The sequence below is a fragment of the Nothobranchius furzeri genome, chromosome 1, assembly GCF_043380555.1.
Source record: "Nothobranchius furzeri strain GRZ-AD chromosome 1, NfurGRZ-RIMD1, whole genome shotgun sequence".
Classification (NCBI taxonomy): domain Eukaryota; kingdom Metazoa; phylum Chordata; class Actinopteri; order Cyprinodontiformes; family Nothobranchiidae; genus Nothobranchius; species Nothobranchius furzeri.
Genome location: NC_091741.1, coordinates 71,413,558 through 71,433,143, shown reverse-complemented (window position 1 = coordinate 71,433,143; position 19,586 = coordinate 71,413,558). Strand labels below are relative to the sequence as shown.

General features: G+C 40.6%; 1 protein-coding gene across 2 annotated transcripts in view; it reads left to right on the top strand.

The window, feature by feature from the left end:
• The window catches only part of LOC107374379 (polycomb group RING finger protein 3), a 98,106-nt gene extending 79,700 nt beyond the window's left edge, over positions 1–18,406 (top strand). For both annotated transcript variants that reach the window (XM_054739371.2, XM_054739370.2), the window contains 4 exons: positions 4,958–5,046; positions 9,635–9,772; positions 12,763–12,843; positions 13,867–18,406. In XM_054739371.2, coding sequence (XP_054595346.2) covers positions 4,958–5,046; positions 9,635–9,772; positions 12,763–12,843; positions 13,867–13,914 — 356 coding nt within the window. In that variant the 3' untranslated portion in view covers positions 13,915–18,406. The remainder of the gene's footprint in view (positions 1–4,957; positions 5,047–9,634; positions 9,773–12,762; positions 12,844–13,866) is intronic.
• Positions 18,407–19,586: the final 1,180 nt, after the last annotated feature.

Here is a 19,586-nt window from a genome sequence, read left to right as displayed (position 1 = left end):
ACACACACACACACACACACACACACACACGCACGCACGCACGCACGCACGCACGCACGCACGCACGCACGCACACACTCGCACGCACACACACACACACACGCACGCACGCACGCACGCACGCACACATGTATACACACACGCACACACACACACACACGTATACACACACGCACACACACACACACACACACACACACGTACACACACGCACGCACGCACGCGCGCACACACACACACACAAACACTCTTTATATCACCTCACAATACCATAATGGAGGAAATCTTTTTGTGGATGTTTTTCATTCTGACTCTAAATGTGCATCAGGCTCCCTGCTGACTTTCTTTAATTCATTATCACTTGACAGTAGACATGTTGCGCTGCCACAGCCCCACGCTGTGTTGTTTCACCTCATTATATGGTGCATTTGTGTGTTAGAGGTCCTTCAAGCAGCAGTAGAGGTTAAAGCTGTGATGGTGAATCTGCAAACAAGCTAGTTTTTGAACGCAGACACGGTCACGGGTCATCAGGATCCTGCCTTGTTGGTTGTTCACATAGTTAAACACTCACGACTCATCAGGATCAAAATGGGTTAACTCTGCATCAGGAGAACGTTTTATACCTTAAACTCTGTTTAATAAAACTGGTTCCTGGTAAAGGTTTGTGCAGCCCTTCCTCTCAGCAGTGTTGATGTGTCACTTTTCTTATTGAACCATAGAAAAAAATGAACCCTCTTCAACCAGCGAGGAGTAACATAGAAGCACAACCATGAGCAGAAGCCATTAAACAGTACAGATGAAGGCAATTTAGCCCAGCAGAGCGAGCCTCTGGCCCGGTTTTTGTGCACAGCAGTTTTTCGGAACCAGCTGGCTGCTGAGCGTTGGTGTGAATGTGCGTCCAGAGGGGCTGTCACGCTGACAAGCCTAATCGCTCACTTAATCCCCCTCTCTGATTTTGGTAATTAAGGCTCAAATAGAAGTGGAATTGCTCTCCGGCTCCATTGCTCGAAGTGACTTTTTAGCTGAAGCAGAAATACACAAACCATTTTTCCAAATGTTATAGAAGCAAGACTTTGGACTTAATTTCACCATCGTCTGAGTTTGGCAGGGTGATGCATAAAAATGACATCAGAGATAGGAATCCATGAGCAGTTATGATGCCTGAAAACAGGAGAAAATCCAGGATGATGCATGCGATTTAGCAGAAGTGGAACTGTTCTTTTACTCACTAAAAAGTCAGTCTTTTTTTTTTTTGTATAAGGATTTTATTTCCCCTAGATGTTTGAGGCATCATGACTGATTCTGTGTCTGTGATAGCTGTAGTTTTGTTTCTTTAATTGAGCCGCCTTGGTGATGCTACAGAAAATATTTATGTTCTCTCATCTAGTCATAAAGAACATTTTTTTAAATCTGAGCTAAAGCGCAGCACACCAGTATCTGTATCGGTGTACATTTCCTGATAGAAGCCTGTATCATAGCAACAAACATTTAATGTTATGTCACTTGAAAGTTACACATTTCTGGTGATAAGCAACTTTTTGCAAGTTGATGCTAATTGGCATCAGTTCTGGATTGCTGCTTTGATTGTTGACGGTTGGATTGCAGCTTTAAGTAAGTGTAAATGCAAAATGACGTCAAGCTACTGTGGGTTTTCTCTGGGTACTCCGGGTTCATCCCGCAGGCCAAAAACATGTGTGTTAGGTTATCTGGCGACTCTTTGTCTCTAGGTGTGAGTGAATGATTGTCTGGTTTTTCTAAACACCAGCTTTCTTCAGACAATAAAACACAATGACGTTTTCAGCCATCATTCAGCATGCATCTGTGTAAAAATAGTGACCAAATACTATTTTACCACTGTAGATGGCTCTCTAAATGACCTCTGGAGAAATGGAGTTCATAATTATCAGGACTGATGAGCTAACGGCTAGAGTGTTGATCTATAAATAGCTCAAATGTTTCAAAGTAATAGATGCAGTTGTACTCAGTGTCACTTAAAATACATATTTTGGCTGAATTTTTAAGCCATTCCTGCTGGAATTGTATCCTGAAGTATCAGGAAGTACAACTTTAGTTACTGCTGTTGATACTTACGGGGTTTCCCCAGCACCGTTTGACTTGGACAGCCTGAACGTTGGTCCTACAAAGCACCCCCCTAACGATTAAAACATAAATCAAGGTTTATCTGATGAAGTGGATTGCAGCAGTAGTGCAGGATGATTGTGGCCAAGTAATATTGGCTGTCGACATACCACTAAACGGAAAAAAAATCCAAGAAAAAATGTGCATGGTCCTTAGAAGCGTGTAGCTGCTGCTTTCGTTCAGACATCGAGCTACTGTGAGTGTGTTTGGTTTTAAACTCAAACATGAAGTTTTCTAGCATCTTTGACTCGTATAAACTTAAATCGCTTCCCCGTCCCACAGATTTATTCCTCCATATAATCATCTTATCTAAGCGCTTAAAGCCAACACACACACACACACACACACACACACACACACACACACACACACACACACACACACACACACACACACACACACACACAGTGTTTCCTCCATCTCATTCTCATCTTACAGTAGCCTGAAAATGTCATTGTTCACGCCTTTGGGATTTTAATGTTTCTGAGAGATCCCATAAATCATAAACGAGACAGAGGATCATTTTCTAAGTGCACCAGGGGAGATAAAATACACTTTGTCTGCAAGATGAGAGGGTTGTTTGGAGGTGTGGTGTAATAAGAGCAAGCACCTCTTGATAAGTAATAAGTGAGGCTAACTCTGGAGACAATCGTCATGGAGACACACGAACAAGCCTAGCAATTCACCCAGGGATTGGTGACAGCTGGCCCAGACGGAAAATGGTCACAGAGGACTCAATGCACTCGCATCTACAGTCTGAGCACAAGTAAACTGTACACACACACACACACACACACACACACACACACACACACACACACACACACACACACACACACACACACACACACACACACACACACACACACACACACACCTACACACACACACACACACACCTACACACACACACACCTACACACACACACACACCTACACACACACACACACACACACAAACACACACACACACACACACACACACACACACACACACACACACACACCTACACACACACACACACACACACACACACACCTACACACACACACACACACACACACACACACACACACACACACACCTACACACACACACACACACACACACACACACACACACACACAGTTATTAACTCCACCAAATCCAGAAAGAACAGAATGAATCTCTTTGTTTCTAAAGGTTACAGAAAAGCAATACCCATCTGTGCTGCAATTCTGTCACCACAACACAATTTTGACTTGATAATCAAGTTTTTTGTCTAAGAATTCAATACGGCCACAATATCACAGCCAACAAAAACATTCATAAAGGAGTGTTGACTTTAACCACATCTGTCCCAAACCGACCTGCTGTTGCTTCTACTTCATAGCAGTTTTATCAGTTAATGAGAAGTCTTACAGCGTGCCCACGAGCACGTATGATACTGAAAATGCAAATACTCTGGTTGAATGTAATCTGGAAGCAGCTGAGAAGAAAAAACATGCTAGCTGTCAGCCATGTCAGGATTTACAGGCACAGACTTTTAAATTAAAGACTTGCTTCTACAGTATTTTTATCAAATCATGGTTGAGCAGGGACTTGTTACATCTGAACAACAATGAGACAGATCAGTGGAAACAGGAAGCACCCGAGCTCAGTGTTGAGCTACATGGCAAAGGTGGTGTATACATAAACATGTGATAGCTCAGGCTTTTTTGCAAAAATAAATACATTTTTGTGTTTGTGTGTATATATATATATATATATATATATATATATATATATATATATATATGTATGTATGTATGTGGCAGTGTGAGTGTCCTTAGGTGTGAGTGTGTGTGTGTGTGATTGTTTGTCCTGTGTGTCTCTGTGTTGCCCTGCGATGGACTGGCTCTCTGTCCAGGGTGTACCCTGCCTAATTGCACATTGATCGCTGGAGATAGGCACCAGCCCCCCACGACCCTACATGGACAAGCGGGTTCAGAAAATGGATGGATATATATATATATATATATATATATATATATATATATATATATATATATATATATATATACAAGCTTGTGTTATAGTCCAAATAATACATTTTGATAAAAGGCTGTAAAATATCAAAACCAGGAAAAAGTGACTGGCGATTAATAGCTCTGGATGCACCACAGAGACCCAAAGGACATTTTGTAAAAAATGAACGTTATTCTAGCACCCCTTTTAATAAACAAATACTTTTTATTGTGTGTGTATATTGTTTTATTTTAGGAGAGACTAGGGATGCTTTATTTGTTTTACTGATATACCGATATTGTATGGCTTTTCTTTTCTGATACCAATACACGGTGGGTCCCACTCTCATAAAAAAAGAAAAACTAAAACATTTTAAGTTAATAAAATCACATATCTCCTATCATGCATGTTTACCAACAAATACATATTACAGGCTGTAAAACCAGCATGTTGTCTCAGTATGAATAAGCAGACACCATTCTACCTGCCGGCGTTTTTCTGAAGCGTTGTGTTTTCTAATCAGATTCATGAATGATGCCTTGACAGCAGGTAAAGATGCCTCAACACCATCAGACATGAAAAACCTTATAAATGCTTTTCTGCTGGTGGTGATTTTCTGCTCCAGCAGGCACAGCCAGTTTAAATAGGAAACTCATGCTTGTTTCTCCTGTAAGTCAAATCACAACAAGCCCATCATGAAGAAATGAGAAAAGCCTGACTGCAGCAAAAACCGAGGCCTACTGTGTTGTGCGCACAAAGTTCAGGCTGCTTATACTAAATTATTTTTGATGTAATCATTGTTCAGTTATTTTTCTATTTTCCCCCAAACAGGTGAGGCGAAGTCAGAAGAAACGGCAAATAAAGAAGCAGGAGAGGAGAAACCGGAGGAGGACAATGACTATCACCGTAGTGACGAGCAGGTTGGTCATCTTTCACTGGTCATGTCTCTGACAAAGAATGCTTTTAATTCTAAAAAATGAGTTTTCTAATTAATCCACAAACCTCTGAGTTTTTTATATTAAAGTATGTTTTCTACTGAACAAATACTTTCTATAAAAACAGTTGAACAGAACGATGTCTGGAATATTCAGTTCAACACTAGATCTCCCAAGGCAGTCATTTGGACACTATTTATATTTTGACATGTAATAACTGGTTAGATGCATCTCACGTTGTCCTGGCTTCCTGATTTTTCTTCATTAAAATTCATGATATTCGAAAATCGCCTGTCATTAGCTAACAGCAGTGCAACTCTTCAAGACAGCAGTAGCTCCGGAGGTAGAGCGAGTTGTCCAGTAATCGGAAGGTTGCAGGTCTGACCAGAGAATCTTGCTGTTGTTTCCTTGGGCAAGACACTTCACCTGTGTTGCCTGCTGGTGGTGGTCAGAGGGACTGTTGGTGGTGCCAGTGTTTGGCAAGCCTTGCCTCTGTGAGTGCGCCCCAGGGCAGCTGTGGCTTCATCGTAGGTCATCCCCAACAGTGAGTGAATGGGCGAATGACTGATTGTGTTGTGAAGCGCCTTGGGGGGTTGTAGAACTCGCTATACAAATGCAGGCCATTTACCATTTGCCATCTTCTTCTGCCTCCATTCACTGTTCGTTCTTGGGTAATGGTAGAATGTGTTCCACCATGTTGTAGAGTTGCTAATGCCAATGGTTAGCTTCTACTAGCCAAGATGCACTCTGCTCTCTCCTGGATGCTAAATCAACAACATGCTTCCCAGGTCGTGATCCAAGATGGGTGAGTCCATTAATGCAAATATTTCCTTGTGACATAGAAGGGACAGGTGCTTTCTGAATCAAATGTGTCCCCATCTTTCTTCTATCTGCGGCTAATGCAGGAAACTGGGGTAGAAGACTAGCCTCGTCTGCCAGACTTGTCCTCTGTTTGATTCTACACACAGAACTAGTCTGGTTACTCACAGGCAGAGAGGCACATAAGTGGCCAGACAAAAAAAGCAATCAGAAAAAAGGTGGAAATGCCGACTGTACCGTACAACGTTGTAGTTTTTAGCTGTAGTCAAAAATGGTGTCTGGCAACGGCGCAAACCTCTTTCTTTAGAAGAAAGGCATCTAGCGCTTCTACTTGTTGTGGTTGTAAAGACATGTCCAAGTGCTTTCTTCAAATTCTTTCATTCCAGCAGCCGTTACTCGAGCAGAAAGTACTCTTTGCACGAACAATATTGTTTTTTTAGATTTGACCAAAACAGCTACGACTCATCGGTTTCTCAACACAAGATGGTCTTCGTTAATGGCTCTAGTACGTGACATTCCTCCAAAGAATGTTAGACCTGTAATTGAGTTTTGCATTATTTGGTTCATTTCTGAAAATTGTTTGGTCTTTTTTTTTTTTTTTTGAAGATTTGAATGAAATTGGATGAAATAGTTATGTATTTGAAAGCAGTGTCAGTTTCTGTTTGTATAGACCATTCTTTTGTGTTTGTGTTTGAACTGTGTACACAGCTGCCACCCATCAGCACATTAAGACTAGAAACCAGATTAATGTTTATATCTTATTTGTTTTCTGGCATCATCTTAAGCTCTTTGGGGTGATTTTTGATTTAGCGAGTGGTAAATTGTTGCTGTTGGGCAAACATCAGCAGTCACGTGGTGGTGTCTGTCCTACACAAACATTTCTTTTCATGAAGAACATTTATAGAAACGAGCCAGTCGTGAACAGTCTCTCCTCTGACGTGTGGGAAGGGGGGCCTGCCCCGATGCGGGGGAAGATCTTGCCCTTTTATAAATTCAGCAGCGATGCAGAATGCACACAGAATAACTAATCCGCAGTCTGAATGCAGTGATGTGAAATGTCATGGCGAGAGGTGGAGGGGCGGAATACAGGATGACATATAAAAGAGGGAGAGTGCAGGACTGAGGGAAGGAAATGGCTGCAGAGTGTGAGAGGGAGGTGAGGTGATTTGAAGGGTTTGATGTTGGAGGGAAGCTTCGTGTGAGGTGATGGAGGAGGTGAAGCTCGTCTGAACAAACAGAAAGGAAATGGCTGGTGTTGGTGGAGAGATGGAGTATTCAGGAGAGCTTTTAGGTGAAAGACGGGGGCAGGAACCACCAGTAAAAGCTACTTAGAGCAGACGGTGTAGAAATAATTTCTATTTATCTTATAAAACATTAAAACTGGAGTGGTGTCATAAAAAAGTCAGGTAGTTCAGGCTGTAAAAACCTCAAACTAGTAACATCTTTATCAACTGACTTTACAGAACATCACATTCTAGGGAACTTAACAGTTTTTGGTCAACATTTCTGATTCAGACCTTACTGTGAAAGAATGAAACGCGCAGTGTGATGCTAACATGGCACATCTTGTTAGTAGCTGTTTATCAGCCAAAAATCAGAAGTAAGACACTTTGAAGATCCTTAACGGTTTAAGATAAGTGATTTAAAAAAAAAGGGAAGCAGGCATTGTGACCATTACAAATAACAGAAACATCAGAAAAGTCAAAAACAGAAGTCTGTAAAGGAAGGAATGAAAACAGAGAAACAAGAGGAGGTTACACAAAGCTAAAGAGCAAAGTTACAGTCCTGGATCATTATTCCACCCCCCCTTCTTTCCTTCACACAGATGTAAGAAACGACAGGCGTAACGCCACACATGGCCTACTTCCTGAACTCTTCCCTGCTGCCTCCTGGACGACCTTCCAGCCTGTAACGCTGGGTTGTGATCTGATGCCAGAGAAAGTTCACTAAACAGAATCATAACAGAAAACATGTAAAAAAATAAATAAAAACACAGTAGGAGTTCATGTCTGCAGATGTGGCCAAATTTAATAATTATGTGGGTCGGGAGAAGGGGGTTGTCTACTTCTGACAAAAGAAGACTCAAACTTTCGGTTATAATATTCGTGCATCAACATTGTTCTGCGCCTTGGGCTTCCCAACAGGGTCGCGCGGAAGGCGCTTTATAAATAAAGCTTTGATTGATTGATGATTGATTGAAAATGTTGCATCAGACCTCTGCATGGATGCGAGACTCTGTAATGAGCTTGAAGCTTTCCCTGCGTGGCACAAAGGGCACACATAATATTTGCTTTGTATGCCTCACTGTTGCATCAGTGAATCTGTGCATTTAGCTGTGATTTAGTCCTGGCAGCCCTCCGAGACTCCACAGACACGCCCGTAATGTAATGGAACTGCCATGCAGGTCGTCATCGAGCCGCCGTGGAGTCCAGATTGCTGGCGAGGCTTTTATTTTACGTTACGAGCTCCCCCACTCACTGCAAGTGCCACTGGAAAGCAGATATATTGGTTTTTGCTTATTGGAGGGCAGGCTGTGCACTGAAGCACTGCCAATGTTTGTTTGAGCACAGAGAGGAAGTTTAAACATAAACCAGGGTAATGTTGTCTCCTCTTGTCTCTAAAGAGATGAATGAAAAGAGACAGAAGGGCACCCACACATCCAAGAGAAACACAGCTTCTCCCCTGTTCTGGCTCTTGATATGCAACAGGCCAAGGCCCAGTACCGATAATGCATCCTGACTCCTGCAACCATCGACTGCCAAAACCACCTATCGTGTCACCTCAGGGAGGAAAACAAGCACACGGGCCAGTGGTGGTGAAATGTAGTCACATGAAAGGAGCCAATAAGCTGTAGATAAACGGCGCTCGTTCAGTCGGGTGTGCTGTGAGAGCAGACGGGAGAACCAAGATCACCGTACGGTGAAACTGGAATAGTTGGTTATGAAGGCTGAATCCCATTTCTTACATTCAGATTTTAAGTGTCTCTACTCAGAAATACTTTAATAAATAGATGACCTGAAATACTGAATGCATTACATGCAAGGATACATAACATTGGGGGGTGGGGGGTGGGGGGGCTTGGTGACAGTGCGTTCCTGGGTTTGTGTTTTTGATTGGTTAGGAGTAAGTAATGACTCCTGTATTACCTGATGGGCTATATTGAAAAAGAAAGGAGATTTTTTTTATTGACCCATTGTTCTTCTATCACACCACATATATATTAATATATATATATATATATATATATATATATATATATATATATATATATATATATATAGTTATTGTTAATTATTTATTGTCCAACCCTAATGAGAACACTCCACATTGTCCCAGACAAACTTCAGCTTTCTGAAACAGGAGCGCCAGAGCTTTTTCCTCTAGAGGACACGGCTCACATTGCATTCACCTATACTAGAAACGACTACAGATTTAAAGAAATAACAAGTGTTAGGCCTCTTTAAAGTTTCGATAGAGGAAGACCTTTTTAATAACTGTGCAAAGGTTGTTTTGTGAGCACTAAAGCAACAACATGCCTCAACAAAATTTGATCAGGGAACCACCGAACGAGCTCAGAAGATCTAAGATGTTCAAAATGCAGGCATAAATGAACCAAATCCAATGTCTATAAAGTATTCAGGCACCTGAAACCATTTTCGGCACATGTAGCTGGTGTCGATATCCAACCAGAGAGAATATTCCTGGAGCGTTTGCTGGATTTAGTTCATTTTGGTTTCACTGTGTGTTCCAACAGGTCAGCATTTGTCTGGAGTGCAACAGCAGTAAGCTCCGTGGTCTGAAGCGCAAATGGATCCGCTGTTCAGCACAGGCCACCGTCCTCCACCTTAAGAAGTTCATCGCCAAAAAGCTTAACCTGACGTCGTTCAACGAGGTACAGAGAGAGAAAACGCAGCCTGCAAAATCACAAACCTCGCTTGATGTTTACTAGAAAAGATAATCTGGGAGAAGTTACAAAACCGTCTTCAAGTGATTGTTCTTACCTTTTCCTCATTTTTATTCTTGTGTTACAAAAACTATGTTTTCTATTATGAATTATTAGCAGCTTTAAACAAATCTTTTAAAATCTGTGTTTGTTTTAGGTTGGTCAGTGTTGGCCTGAAAGTTTGCTTATTCAAACCAAAACCAAAAATCTCAGAGGATTTTCCCTTTCAGCCATGACTCATTCGTTCCTTTTGTCTTCAGTTATATTAAACATAAAACCAACCCTTTATAATATCTCATTTTTCTATTTATCGTCTTCGCCGCCCCGTACGGAGCAGTGGGGGGGATAATTTGACAGATGAATTTTTAGATGACTGTGAATAACCATCACAATCTCCTTCCTGTTGTCTGTTTTCTCTCCATTTCCTTTGGTTTCTTTTTCTTTTTGGCTGCTGAACAGATGAGTGGGCCGGCTCCATCATATCGTCGGCCTCCGTAGATCAGCTCGGCGAGGCGGGTGCTCGCTTCTCGCCAGCTATTGTTGTTCTATTTACTGACACTGAAAAGATGTTGGAGACGATTCAGCTTTCAGTGCTGAGCAGGGCTCAGAGTTTTACCACACAGAGCTCTGTCAGAGAGTAACCCGTTATTTAGTTGGCATTCATGATCCTGACCATCGTGGTCAGAACACCCATCTAAAAGTCTCTACAGGAAGTTCAATTGCTGCTTCAGAGGCAAACAGAAATTTCCAAACACAGAAAAGAGAGGTGTGTAGATGTTTGAGCAGAAATGAACAAACTCTTCACCAACATATCATTTATATTTGAATAAAATGCTGACCATAAATGTTGAATAAGGTATGGCATCTCTTTAGACTGCTCATGCCTCACCTGTTAATCTCACTCTCTAAAATCTCACCTGACTCTCAGAAACACCTTCAGGTGTGAGCTGCCAGAAGAGGTGCCTATCTCAAAAACCGCCAAAGCCAAATCATTTAAAATAATCTAATTAGTTTAAAATCATTGTTGTATATTACAAAAAAACTTGCTTTTGGTGGTCAAGGTGGTTTGTTTCTAGATTTCTCTTTCTGTGGCTAACCCTATACAGCCATTACCAGGTTTCTCACCAGATGCATAAGCATCCCTTAAGCTTTGCAAATTGTAGTTTGAAGCAATTTGCTACCATAGGAAGCCCAAGTCTCCTCCCCTTCCCGTCGGCTCATGGCTCCCCACAACAAGGAAAAAATGAATGTAAGTGAACGGGGCTATGAAAGCTCCTTCCTAATCCGCCGTGCCTCACGCTCTGAATCACACATACGTTGTACTTCAGTAATATATTATATCGGAGGCGTGACTAAATTAGAACATGCAAACGAATATAATAAGTGTTTGCTGTAGTCTTTGAACATATTTTATTTACAGCCCTATTTCATTAGATTTTTTTGTAGCAGATTATATAATTGCTTGAGAAAAGAGTTCATTTTTCCTGAGGTTTAATTTAAAGCGGAGGGTCTTTTCCTTTTGGGTGGATCATCTGAACCATTGGTCCACATAACTGTCAATCGTTGTGGTGAAGCTTTCATGCAAAGCTGTCGTCGTACGTGCTCGTTGCTGGGTTCGTTTTCACTTCCTGCTCATGCGCATTCTGTTTATCTGTAGAGCGATGCGCCTTCGTTCATTAACCATACCTCGCCATTCTCATTCTCATTCTCATTTCTTTTGAAAATGGCGGAGAGTCACAAGGGAAAGTGTCTTCAAAGTCTATGATGAGACGAGAAAGGCCTCTGAAGTGAGACATAAGGCCAGAGTTTTTTTAGGAGACTCTATTCAACGATGGCGTGCACTGAAAGTGAAGGTTGGGCTCCCCACAGACGCCGCTGTTGCCGGTTTTATGCTCGACAAGCTAAAATTTGGCATTCTATTTGGAGAAATTAATTTCAGATTACTGCTAGAAGAAGTTATCTCCAACTATATTGTACCTTTTCAGGGAAGAGTTGTTTGATTCTGATGGGAGAATAAACGTAGTGGTTATTGGCAGAGGGGACAATCACACGCTACGGAAGCATAAACTAAATCAGAAAAGGAATAAGGTGCAGAGGTAGATGGGCAGCAGTAGTACAATACGGGAGGAAGAAGCAAATTATAATAAAAAAAAGGAACTGCACATAAAAAAAAATCTGGCATTGTTGAAAAATCACAAATCTTATTCTCAGTGAGTGTGTGCTGCAAGGCCGGCAGCTGCTTGTAAACAGAGCGTGCACAAGAGTAACTGGGCGTTCTCTCCTGCACATATTTTCAAATTGTAGAGAGGGTGGTTCTTTCCTGAAGTTTAAAAACATCCTCTGCCTTACCTTTAATGTCTTTAATGCAAGTAGCGAGTAAACGTGGTGAAAGAAAAGAAATTACCAAGCAACAAAGCAGTTGAACTCAGTTCATTATCTGTGTTGCTTCTTCTCTTAACCTTGTGACACTGAGTCAGTCTTGACCTTCAACATTAACAATTTTATTACAATCAGAAACATGAATCGTTAGTTTAGGTCTGGACTCTTGAACGTTCCCCAGGAGGAGGCGCTGTGACAGAGCATCTCCCTGACCTTCCTCCCTCCTCTCCCTCTCTCTCCTGCAGTATTGACTTGCAGATGCAGCTCAGCAGAATATCAATCTTGTTCCTCGGGGGGGAGGCAGACCTAAGGAGTCAGCCGTGTGTTCACTGTTGAACTTTTGTGTTCTGCACAGAAGCCAGAGGTCTCCGGTGTCAGAATCTGCCTTCTCCTAGAAATAGTAACGAAGTTTTTAGATTCTGCTGCCTGAGAAACGAGCAGCAGATCACACTTCTCACACTCTGCTCATGCTTACAGCCTCTCTGCAGGAGAGCTGAGCACATTTCCTCATTCAGCCCAGATTCTCTTCAGTAATTTTGCTTCTGTGTTTCTTCTCACAGCTGGACATTTTATGCAACGAGGAGATCTTAGGAAAAGACCACACTTTGAAATTTGTTGTTGTGACGAGATGGAGATTTAAGGTAATGGTTGAGGTTTCATCTGCTTCACGGTGAAAAGCAACAGCATCCTCAACACCAGTGATTTTAAATGCTGCCACCCACACATCGGGTGTTAAAGTCAGGGAAAAGTGTTTTTAATCAGGTGTTAAACAAACCAACTCAAATCTGTAATTTTGTAATAACAGTAACTGCCTGAATTCATTGAAGCCCTTTCTCTCGTCCGAATCTCATTATTAAAGCAGCAATCCGGAGTTTTCCCCCTTTCAGGAATTATGTAAGAATATCTAGAAATCTATAAAAGTGACAGCCTGACCCAGTATTGTGATGTAATGAACGTGTTTTAGCTGGGTTGGTCGGCTAGAGGTGCACGTTTATGAACGTTAGGAGTGGCTTCCTGCCATCATCAAGGAAGCAGGGAAAGATGCTTACGGTGTGATACAGGTTTTCTACCTCTAGATGAAAAAACTCCGGATTTCTGCTTTAAACTCATGAATGTTTTGTATTTGTAAGCAGAATCGGTCTCCGGGACCCAAATTCAAACCAACGTGTTTGTTTCCTACAAACCTGAGAAGGAGAGCTTCTAAATGCAACTTGTTTTAATATTTTCTGTAATTGAAGGTTTGAGTTTATAAAAAACTACACGTTGAAGAGCAATCGTGTACACCCCTTCTGATTTTTTATTTTGTTTGTGATCATTTACATATTTATGGATATTACATGGTGAAAACAGGTTTTGGAGATTTACTAAAATAAGCATTTGAGTCTTAGAAAAGGTGCTTGAAATGTATTGAAGCTAATTTGCATTTGTCTAAGAAGTTAACCATTTTTGCGTTCCAAAAGTCTTACCTCAATAGTATTATTTTGTGTAATATTTATAATTAGCATTATATTTTCATCCTCATAACTCTAAATAACTTTAAAATGCAGATAGATTTTTACATTGCCTTTGTGTTGGTGTGGGAGCTACGGGGTGAACCTGTTGGCTTCCAAACTTGTGTATGTCTCACCCTGACATCTGTAATATTTTTATTTTTTATTTTTTAGAAATCCCCTCTCCTGCTTCATTACAGACCCAAGATGGACCTGCTGTAGCTACAGCGGACACAATGGTTGTTTTATTTGGATCTTTTTGCCGGCTCACAGGCCGTGAACTGTGCCGAAACTGAATACTTTTTTTAATTTATGCAAAGACGATCAACGAACACCAAGCAAACACCTGACAGTCAACAAAAGCCAGCAAATCTTCATCTAGAAGGGACCCAACCTGGCTGCCCTCCAGCACAGAAACTACTACTCCACCGTGGTTTTAGCAACTAAAACAACCATTTTTTTGTCCGCTACATCCTACATATGTGAACAAAAAAAAAAACAACTGAAAATTAAATAAAAAAATGGAGATAAAACATATATTTATACTTTTGTACAGAAGAGACATGAATTAAGACACTACTGGTGCTCTGTTTACACACAAACAAGATGTCGGGAGTCATCTGAACACGTTTTTGAGCTTCATCCTCCTCTGATGAATACAGGAGAAGAGGAATGTCTTTTTTTATATATATAAATATACATCAAATGTGTCTTTTCACAACACACTCGACATGTCCTGGGAGCACAGAAAATTTATGGAAAAGTTCTAAAACAGGCATCAATTGTCCAGATTCCTTTTTTTTTTTAATTGCATTTTGTTTAATTTGCTGTTGAATTCCAGATGATTGTCAATTTGTGAATAGGCTTTGTTTGTGTAGTAATTTATGTTCTATATACCAATATTGTACATAAAATGTCATTACAGAGAGACTGAAGAGAGACATTAGACTGTTAAAAAAACCAGAGTGGATCCCTGAAGTGCTATCTATGAGGTGGACAACGAGCGTCTGCAGATTATAAACGAGGATTTTTAAAGGCAGACTCGTATCAGTATCAAATTATATAAAAGCATCTTTATGTTGTCTGAGGAAGACACGAAACAGCTCTATCAAATCCTCTTTATGTGTTTGTGGGCGTGTTGGGAGCTTAAAGGCAGAAAGAAAAGGACGACCTCATCCTCTTCATCTCATGGAGATTTTTATTTTAGCTACAGATTTCGGACGTTTGCCTGCTTAAAGACATTTGGTCTCAGACGTTACCACACAGCCCTTAATATCCATGCTTGTGTTCTTGCAGATTTTTTAGCAGCAGCAGGAATTTTACGTACCGTAAAACAATTTGGGAGAATTTTACCACAAATTTACCAAAGCTGCAAAAACGAGGGTTTTGTACGCATCGGTCTGACTGGGATTGGTCTCATACAGAAACTAAACGTACATTTTGTTCATCAGTACAGGTCTCTTATGCTTTGTTACGTCTTTAAGGAGTTTTTCAGTCACGCCTCACTGCCAGCCAGAGGTGCAAAGCTGCACAGTGTTTCAGAGCATTCCTGGAAAATGTTCTTTTCACAAACTATCCTATTTTGATTTATTATTTTGCAGAATGAGCAGTGTTTATCAGCTTGACAAAATACAACTGTGCAAGTCTTTTTGAAAACAACGCACATTCAGGTTTTTGCATAGAAGCCGAGACTTTTTGAGCATTAAAATACTGAACTACAGAACAAAACGGCCAGATTTGGGTCGATTGGTGCTTTTAAATGTAGGTTTGATCAGAAATGAGCAGTCTTTACTCGTGACAGCAAACTGACACAACTATTTGTGTCCTGACCTGTTTAACAGCAGGAGCGTCACGTCAGATTTGTATTACCTCACTTACTCGTTTCATCTGTAATTTGATGATTTCTGCACCAAATCAGCTAACCATGTGCAGAGTTTTTGTTCATCCTGACATCTTGAAAGTTTTTGGTGAATTTATTTTTAATTTTCTATTCCAAAGTGGTGGAAAAAGCCCTCCATCACTGGCTGTGACGCCCACATCAGAGCGTCACAAAACCAGCACAACCACAACTCCTTTTGCATGCTCCAATATGGTCTTAATACTCAGCCAGCATTTATGGGCTTTTTTTTTTAATTTTTTTTTTAGTACAATAAATTTAGTACAGTCTTAAAATTGAAGATTGAGGCAAAAATGTCCTTGCTAGGTTCCTCGTTGGGGGTAAATCCTGTTAGATGAAACAACAATCATCCCAACAATTTTAGATGATTTAGAAGACAAAAAGCAAATTGACTATAAAATGAATATTTAAAATCCAACAAACGTCGTCCCAGACCAGGGAGGAGTGTTTGTGAAAATCCTTTAAAATGAAACACTGAGATTGTTTTTAGGTATTTGGTGCTTTAAGAATCACAGCTTTACAGACATTTTGTGTTTTCATCAGAAACGGAAGCGTCTGGAATGAAGCGTGTCATCTCTGCTCAAATTTTCATCCAATTCCTTGTTAAATGATCACGTCACATTGAGCCTGATCTTGATTTATTCTGTTTACTGTACATCAGCTTTTCTCTCAGCTGATGGAACAGGAAAACCCAACATGGTGCTGCTTTTGTTACCACCACAAACTCCCGCAAAGGTCCGCTACACTGAATGAACAGTTTGGTGCTGATCAAGAGGTCTGGCGTTTCATTTCCATGTTGCACACACAACTGTATTGTTTCTAAATCTTCACATGGTCTGATAAAAAAAAAAATCTGTGAAAGAAGATTGTTGTTTTGATGGTGGCAGTGTTTAAAGATGATCAGATGTTCCCCAGAACTTCAGAACTGCCTTGAATTGTTCTTTATTTGGAGAAAATCAGACAAATTTAGGAAAATTTTGACTAGAAAAGCTGCTGGAGTTGGATATCATGTGAGACTCAATAATTGAAAATAATCTGTTAAAGTGTGTGGGGTTTAAAAGAATTACATTTCCACTAAGCCCCTTTTTGCTTTTCAGGTATTAAACCTTCTGATCTGCTCGACTAATGGGATGAAAACATGGTCAGAATTCCTGTCTGATGCTTTCTATGGTGCTAATCATTCCTCATGCCAGAGCTCTTTAGGGAAGAGTCAGTGGGAGACAGAAAGGCATTGTGGGAAAATCTGCCTCCATCACCTTATTTTAACACCTTTTTGCTCCGCCCATTCTGTCTCTGGGTGTCTGTCCTGTCGGAGCCGCCTCGCTGTGCAGATAAAGGTGCCGTTTCTCCTCCGCCCTCCCGTTTTTATTGATTTGTCAGCTTCGCCCACTTGCACTGACTTGCTCAGGTTGGGAGAACCGAGGGATTTTTGAACAAGTTAGAGTCTGACAGAGCTGATGCTGTGAAAAATACAAGAAAAAGTGGTGACAAATTGGGTGTGCTAGCACCAATTTCATGGCTCAAATAGAAATCACACTTATTACGGCTCCTTTGGTGAAATTTTTGCACCTCTCAGTCAGATTAAGACTTACTTCAATCTTTAACAGAAAATAGCTTCTGCAAGCCTGTTTAAAGTCCCGCACGGCTGATTTACTTTCAGTTTCTGGGACTTTGTCTTAAAGCTCTTAGGAGATCTGCATCTTCACCTCAGATGCACTCCGAACGGATCAATGTTCTCCTTTTCTATTAGGACCATCAGTGCTGCTGCGAGCTAAGAGGCTCACAGGAGGTTTTAGATTCTGCTGCAACAGATCAGTTCAAAGGTCTCTTGTGTCACCCTGACTAGTTAAGGTGCTTTTGCTCCTCTGTGCAGATCCCAAACTCAGAAATCACCCTTTAGAAACAGAAACACTTTAAACGGCTCCTTAAACAGAAAATACTGATTTGTTTTGGCCGAGGGGCCTCCTGGCTTGCAGCTGCCTGCTCTGAATTGCTCAAATCTTCTCACACCAATAAGAGACATGAAGTTCTGATGATAGTGACTGGTTGCGTTATGAATTGTTTCACCAGTTCAGGATCTCAGTTACTTGTTTGTTAGATTGCTGAATAATGTTTTGTTGATCATGATCCAGATGTCAGATTGATAAATTGTAATTGGGTTGTCAACCTCACTGAGCCATAACATCAATCTGTCAACTCTTGTGTTCTTATTGATGCTAAAATCTGTTTTTACGTCATTTGAATCCGGCAAGACTTTTGGGCTGAATTCTCCTTTTTAACCTGCCAACCCAGGTGTTTGTCTTGTTTTAGCTTTCTGTTTTTTTTTTTTAATATAAAAAAACAAAAACTGTGCTAATCTTGACTGTGTGCTTCATGAATTTGCAGAGTGCAATATCCTTTTCTCAGATGGCTCCAGGTTTCTTTGTGCATTTTCACAGTTAGTATTTTTGTTCCTTTTCCCTTTTTGCAGCCAGTTCCTCAGGTCACTAAATGCCTTTCTGGTCCTGAAAGTGACCAGGACATCTCAGAACATACACTAATGCACCCAATAAACAAACAACTGGATTGTTTTTACTTTTTTATGTTAATTTTTTTCCTCTGCAGGGTTAAAAGGCAGGCATTTATTCAGCGTCCTTTTATACTTGCCTTCTTTTTATTATTATTATTATTTATTGAACATGTAATGAACTGATTTCCACTTAAATTTTTAATTTGATGAGTTTGGGGGTCTAAAATTGGGCTGGAATTTCTTACAAAAATACAAAAGCTTTTTGTCAAACTAAGTGTGTATTTCATCAATAAATGCCTTTAAAAGTGCTTCTGGCTCTTGATTTGGGAAATAAAAGTAATTGTTGGTGGAAAGGTTCTGCTTAAATTTTAATATTAACCTTTACGGAAACATCTCTGCTGACAGTGTCTTCTCTACATCATCACTACAGATTGGCTCTTAGGTTTGTGCCCTATTGCAAAAATCTCCATAAATCATGATGGTCTGTCTTCAGCAGACATCTTGATTGCTTGCAACAGATGTTAAATGCCAGCCAGTTTGTGGCAGCCCCTCCGGTTTCCAGCTGCTCACACTGCATCTGTAGACAGATTCAACTGGTGGTCAGATTCATTTACTGGTCAGCCTGCTTCGGATGGGTGGAGTATAAACACAATTGCATGGAAAGTATAAGAAATGCATTTATTAAGCCTTTAGAGGACAAGTGGCCATATTTTATGACTTGAACATAATTTAAGTTTTGACTTGTAGCCCTAAACAAGGAAGTTCAAAGAATTTCAAGACTGAATATGTAACAATATAATAAAAAGTTATAGTTTGTGAAAATAATACCTCCACATGACAATTAGAGGTGTGCAGAATGAAGGTACAGTATTTCCTTAAAAAGCTATATTTTAATTGAAGAACCACTTGTATGGTTGATCTTTTACATGATTTTACTCAGTTTTTACTTGACTGTGCAGCACTTGGGTGGCATGCCTCATGGGCTCTATAAATAAAGATGATGATGATGATTAGGGGTTGGGAATCGAAAACCAGTTCTTGATGAGAACAATTCCCCTTATCAATTCCAGTCGGCGCGAATGACGTCGCCGTGCACGTTGTGTAGCTTACGGAAGCAGGAAACATCGAAAAGTTTGGTTACATTTTACAAGAAATCATGACAACAGGGTAACTTGCAATAATTGCAAAGTAGATATCAAGGGAGGGAGGATTACGAATACACAAAAGGCTTTGGGCACAAAATACGCGATAACTTATTGATGTGTTTTGACCCGCTAGGACTAGTGAGTTTCAACGCAGCAGCAGCGGTGATGTTCACACGCCCTCTCTTGTTAATACTGCAAGTAACTAATTAACTAACACTGTCTATCATGTTAGCGTCATTAGCCTTATATATACACACCTCCACACTAGCAGACTCCAGCGACTAAAGACTAATCTGTGCTGAGGTTTTTCCAACTCGGCAACAGCTACAGCAACACTGCACCG